The following is a 6,316-nucleotide window of genomic DNA, read 5'->3' as shown; positions in this document are numbered from 1 at the left end:
AAGTTTTCTTCAATTATTATGGTTTTATATAACGTGACTTAGTATTTTAAAAATTTTATTCATCAAACAGGGTGGATAAAAACGAAGATGGAAGAATCGCCGAAGAAGAAGTAAAAGAGGTATAGAAGACTTTTATATTACAAACCAAAATGTTCTCTCTTATTTTTGTATTAAACTGAATTTATTTTCTTTTCTGTCTATTTAATTTAGCAATAATCATTGTTCAATATTCAGCGTTTAAAATTCAAGGTTTAAACTTATGCCTCTATTTTATATTATGAAGTGTGATTCCAAATTATGAATTCAACTGTGTCACTGCTTAATTGTTTATCCATTTAATAACCATGCATTCTACGAGTATAACATAAGTATTCTCTTTTCGTTGTAGATTATTTATTTTGTTATATTATTAATTCGTCGCTAGCATGGCGTCCACTTGATCTTCAATTAATCAACGTTAGGCAGGATTGGGTAAACTTAATCGCATGATTATTAAATGAACTACTTCTAATATTCAGTATTTCCACTCATGACGTTTTCCAAATTCTAGAAACTCAAGCATAATAATATTAGTTGGTATATTTCAAGAGTCAGTGAACTATATACGTCTTACTTTTTCGGCTTTGGTTATACAGATGGCGCTTTCATTTTTCTTATTTTACCGAATTCATAGAATTTATAATGGAGACGTTTTCAGTGGAGTAGTTGGTGGGGGCGTAGTCGTCATTTTGTGCTGAACTTTTCTTTTGGCCTTTTTTTTTAATCAAACACGTAATACTCAATTAAAGCTTTTACATTAAGCTTTTTCGTTGGCCAATTCCTTTTTTTTTTCTTATTAATTTCCAGATCATCATGTTGAGTGCTTCAGCAAATAAGTTATCGAGATTAAAAGAGCAGGCTGAAGAATATGCCGCTCTGATTATGGAAGAGTTAGACCCAGAAGGACTTGGTTACATCGAGGTAGGAAATCGCACTATATTAGATAGATAATATTATTTCTGACTTTATCAACCCGCACTACTCTAACATAGCCGTACATATTTTACAGTTATCTACATAGATACTCTACCTTTAGTTGTGTTACCGTGTTAGTACGAGGTGAATTACGATAATGCAGCTTAGATTAGTCAGTTTCGAATTAGGACCACCACACCTGTCTTCGGTCAAAATTTGGCCCAAATAGTGTTATTTGAAAATAATTCAGAATATTTTTAATGATGTTCAACCATGCAGGAAAGAAGGGAGATGAAGAAAGAAAATAAACTGTGATAATTAATAATACAAATGATCTTGCCTTCAAAGAAAAATGATTTGATGTCATAGCAACTCATTGCATCATATGTTAATAATTTAATAGTGTATATAATAAGATCTTGTTTCTATCCTTTTGCTGCGTCAAACTTACCTAAAATCAGGTAGAGAAAACTTGGTCATAGTGTACGTGTTGCAATTAACTCGTTATTCCTATTAAGGTAGTTCCTCGCCGCAGGTAGTGATGCCGTATAATGTGACTTATCGGAAATATTTGGTAACCAAAGAAAATTAGTCAAAAGCAGCCATAACTTATCTTATTTAACATTTATTAATTGTTGCGACAATTAATGAATGCTAAATAAGGTAAGTTTTGACTGTATTTTTTGTCTCCCTAATATTAGCCGTGACTTATTACCATAGCTTAGAGTAACCTTATTTCTTTATCACTTGACTTTTCTTCATAAGATATTCATACTTTTTTTTTGTCTTTTAATAAAGAATAATTTATATGTTTTGAATAGAGGTCATTGAATAATTATTAATTTTCTGCTAATTATTTGTCAAATGTTGAATTAAGATTAGAAGTTTAACTACTAAGCTAATACTTAAAGGACCAACAATTAGCTCCTTTTTTTTTTTAATTTCATGAAGTATGTTTTTGAAGGTGCATGTGAGGAAGAGAAATGTCATTTTTAGAAGAAATAAAAGAAGAAAAATGACCGGAGTTGACTACTAAATAATTTGGTTCTATATACCTTTTCATAATTATTGTGCATCTTGGTGTTTTTTTTTAGGAATGCTAGCGACCAGCACTTTTTGTTAAATTCTAGCCAACACTTAACCATTAAAAGAAAATTGAATGATTCTACACCATTAGATGCAATCTCACACCATCAAAAACATTATTGATGGCTAATTAATGACTAAAAACCACAAAATCTGCTGGTTTCCTAAACTTTTTCTTTTCTTTTTATATGTTTTTGGAAGAAGATTTACTTTAAATAGAAACTTACTATCAAAGCTCAAAAGTTCCAACGGATTATACTAAATGTTTTTTTAATTATCAAAACTCAAAAGGTTATTATTATTTTTTAAAATTTAACAATATTATACATATTATTTAGTATATTTAAGATAGTATTCAAAAGGATTTTTAATGTTGTTGGTTGATGTCTCTGCATTATTGAATATGGTCACTATGACTTGATTGACTTCGTGTCAATGAGAAATCAATATATATTCCTCAAACAATTGACCACATACAAATTTGAAGTGTTGAAAGGAGTATATGCTTGCCCTTCTTCTTTTTTTAATATCTCCCAAAGCACTAAGAATTCCAAGAGTGAGTGCCTGATGAATGGTGTTCTGAGACATATCGGACACGTCTCATTATGCTTCTTTTCCCAAGTGGCTTTTCTGCTGCTTGGCCAGTTACGCGTACACTACTCAAAGCGTAAGTGCGCGTGCTGCATTCTTTTGCTGTTGTGATGCTGATAATGAAGGGAATGTAGTAATCACTGGCATTATTTCTTTTGCATGATTGAGTCTCTAATTGTTTTGTGGCAACTTGGATTGTCATCATCTGTCCCCGCAGCTATGGCAATTGGAGACGCTTCTTTTGCAGAAGGACACGTACCTTAACTACAGCCAAGCTCTAAGCTACACAAGCCAAGCTTTGAGCCAGAACCTTCAGGGACTAAGGGCAAGAAGTCCTATTCGTAGGGCGAGCCGCAGGTTGGTCTACTATTTGCAAGAGAATTGGAGGAGACTTTGGCTCTTAACATTGTGGGTTTGCATAATGATTGGGCTGTTCACATGGAAGTTCTTTCAGTATAAGCAGAAAGATGCCTTTCAAATAATGGGTTACTGTCTTCTAACGGCCAAAGGTGCCGCTGAGACTTTAAAGTTCAACATGGCAATTATACTATTGCCCGTATGTAGAAATACCATTACTTGGCTTAGGTCTACCAAGCTGGCTTATGCTGTACCTTTTGACGACAACATTAACTTTCATAAGGTACGCATTGTATATATATGATCGCCTTTAGAATTTCAAAACACTTAATTCCAGGAATTCAAAAACAAAACAACTAGACATGATATGTAGATTGGGGTCTGCTATTTTTCTTCAAATTCACTTATTTATACTTGCAGACAATTGCTGCGGCCATTGTGGTTGGTGTTATACTTCATGCCGGGGATCACCTTGCATGCGATTTTCCAAGACTTGTAAGAGCTTCTGAGGCTGATTACGAGAAGTATTTGAAGGGTGTATTTGGTGATCATAAACCCAGTTACCTAGACATTGTTAAAGGGATTGAGGGTGTGACTGGAATATTGATGGTGATTTTAATGTCAATAGCATTTACACTTGCAACTAAATGGTTCAGGAGAAATCTGATTAAGCTGCCTAAACCATTTAGTAGGCTTACTGGCTTTAATGCCTTCTGGTATTCACACCATCTGTTTGTCATTGTTTATGTCCTGCTCATCATCCATGGTATAAAGCTTTATCTTGTGCACAAATGGTACCTCAAAACGGTATGCAAATCAGATTTCGGTTATTAGGAATCTTAGTTAAATAACTTGTTCTTCGGCGATTGCTAACTTGACGCATCAATTTCTTTGTGCAGACATGGATGTATCTTTCAATTCCAGTTTTACTTTATGCGGCAGAAAGAACAATCAGATTCTTCCGTTCTGGTTTCTATACTGTCCGTCTTATAAAGGTGAGTACTGAGCAGATGAGGGGGAAACATGTGCAAGGCGCTTAAAATGGGCTTTTAACTTCATTATAAACATAGCTTTATTGAGTAGCTCTCAGCTTATATTAACTTTTTGACATTGTGAAAAACTTCTATTTAGGTCGCCATATATCCTGGAAATGTTCTAACATTGCAAATGTCTAAGCCTCCCCAGTTCCGATACAAGAGTGGACAATACATGTTTGTACAATGTCCCGCTGTTTCTCCGTTTGAATGGTAAGTTGCATTTCAGTTTTTCTTGCTTCTTTTTCTTATATTTAAGTATATATAAAACAGAGCGCAACAGGGTATTGATTGAATTATGAAAGGCAGTGAAAGTGAACCACTAAAGTGATATGTCATTTTTATGAGTAGTTAGTTACAGTCTTGGTTATGCTTCTTGCGTGATGTGACGGTAACATGGATCAATATATGTATGACAGGCATCCATTTTCTATTACCTCATCCCCTGGCGATGACTACCTGAGTGTTCACATTCGGCAATTGGGTGATTGGACACAGGAGCTTAAAAGGGTATTCGCTGAAGCATGTGAGCCCCCTGTATCCGGAAAAAGTGGCCTTCTCAGGGCTGATGAAACAACCAAGAAAAGGTAAGTGTTGCACTTGCCATTTACTTTTGCCTTCTTGTTTTGATTCTCAGGACAAATAATTTATGTTTGTTTGTTATTAACAATGGATACAGTCTTCCAAAGCTAAAGATAGACGGACCTTATGGTGCGCCAGCTCAAGATTATAGAAAATACGATGTTTTGTTACTTGTCGGTCTCGGAATAGGAGCAACACCTTTCATCAGCATTCTGAAAGATCTTCTAAACAACATCATCAAAATGGAGGAGCAGGCGGTGAGTGTTTGTGCTACACAGGAAAATAGAACTGTTATGCCATCCGTTTGCAATTGTCTGGAAATTCATTTCTGACTAAACTGACTATCATGATTACTTCTGTCCAGGATTCAGTCTCTGATATAAGTAGAGGTTCAGACCAAAGTGTTGGGAGTACAGATTCACCATCTCTAAACAAAATTGCTCCAAAACGGAAGAAAACATTGAAGACTACCAACGCTTATTTCTACTGGGTTACAAGAGAGCAAGGTTCTTTTGATTGGTTTAAAGGAGTCATGAATGAAGTAGCTGAACTTGATCAACGGGTAATGATTAATGCAGAGGATTTATTTATTCTACCGAGGAATTATCTTTATCAGAATTTGTTTCCTTGGCGCCACATGATTAAGAACTAGTAATGTTGAACTACAGGGTGTCATTGAGATGCACAATTACTTGACTAGTGTATACGAGGAAGGTGATGCAAGATCTGCCCTCATTACCATGGTGCAAGCACTCAACCATGCCAAAAACGGTGTTGATATCGTCTCAGGGACTAGGGTAAGCCTTCTAAATTTTATTATTTGTTCTCTTGTTGCCGTTCAATTTCTTTATTGGGAGTGAGTAATTCTAAAACATCGATTCGCTTCTTCAAATTTCTATCGTCAGGTGCGAACCCATTTTGCTAGGCCTAACTGGAAGAAGGTATTCTCCAAAATGTGTTCCAAGCACTATGGCGGACGAATAGGTCAGTTTGTCTCCAACAAGCATGCATTGCAAATGCACTTTGTTATTCTTTTCTCTTTTACTGATATTATGCTTATCTTAATTCTGATCTCTATCAGGGGTATTTTATTGCGGAGCACCAGTTTTGGCAAAAGAAATTAACAAGCTCTGCTTCGACTTCAATGAAAAAGGTCCAACAAAATTTGAGTTTCATAAGGAACACTTCTAAGGAATTCCGGGGAGCTCTTAAATAGGTTTCTTTTAGCAACTTGGAGTGGCCAGATTATATGATTATGTTCAATAAGATAAGAAACATTTTGTATAGAATTTGAAACATTGTATATAAGTACCTGCCGGCATGATTGCTAGCAATTTATCATACAAGTTGCCGCAGAGAAAGAGATATGCGCAACAAATGTATCATGCAGCACCTGAAGTGCGGTACAGCTACGTTAGAGAAGATGATGACCTATTGATCTTTCCCAAATATTCAGCAGATACATCCACATTTTATTGGATATGGACAATTTTGCAGAAAGGTCGAGAGATTGGGATGCCTTTTTACTAGAATAACTACCTCATTTTACAAGTGGATCCCAGGAATTTCTTCTAGAAAATAGAGGGTGAATTCCCGGAGTCAGCTCTGCCTATTCATGAAGTTCTTATGCAAGAAGAGGGTGGGATATATCTCTCTCTGTAAATGAGAGTGGTACAGTTTTTTTTTTTTTTTAATTTCTAAAGTGATCACTA

The 6,316-nt window shown here is 35.3% G+C and overlaps 1 protein-coding gene across 2 annotated transcripts in view; it reads left to right on the top strand.

Moving 5' to 3' along the window:
- LOC107630745 (respiratory burst oxidase homolog protein A) overlaps window positions 1-6,293 on the top strand; it is an 8,496-nt gene extending 2,203 nt beyond the window's left edge. Inside the window, exons 3-14 of one of the 2 annotated variants that reach the window (XM_021119129.1) lie at window positions 71-119; window positions 847-960; window positions 2,849-3,271; window positions 3,409-3,795; window positions 3,888-3,983; window positions 4,120-4,235; window positions 4,442-4,609; window positions 4,702-4,861; window positions 4,969-5,166; window positions 5,273-5,401; window positions 5,510-5,588; window positions 5,686-6,293. In XM_021119129.1, coding sequence (XP_020974788.1) covers window positions 71-119; window positions 847-960; window positions 2,849-3,271; window positions 3,409-3,795; window positions 3,888-3,983; window positions 4,120-4,235; window positions 4,442-4,609; window positions 4,702-4,861; window positions 4,969-5,166; window positions 5,273-5,401; window positions 5,510-5,588; window positions 5,686-5,795 — 2,029 coding nt within the window. In that variant the 3' untranslated portion in view covers window positions 5,796-6,293. The remainder of the gene's footprint in view (window positions 1-70; window positions 120-846; window positions 961-2,848; window positions 3,272-3,408; window positions 3,796-3,887; window positions 3,984-4,119; window positions 4,236-4,441; window positions 4,610-4,701; window positions 4,862-4,968; window positions 5,167-5,272; window positions 5,402-5,509; window positions 5,589-5,685) is intronic. The other variant, XM_021119130.1, reaches the window with a different exon arrangement.

This window comes from Arachis ipaensis, chromosome B03, assembly GCF_000816755.2.
Source record: "Arachis ipaensis cultivar K30076 chromosome B03, Araip1.1, whole genome shotgun sequence".
In the NCBI taxonomy this organism is placed as follows: domain Eukaryota; kingdom Viridiplantae; phylum Streptophyta; class Magnoliopsida; order Fabales; family Fabaceae; genus Arachis; species Arachis ipaensis.
The sequence above is the reverse complement of the archived record's forward strand: the minus strand, read 5'-3'. Positions and strand labels throughout refer to the sequence as shown.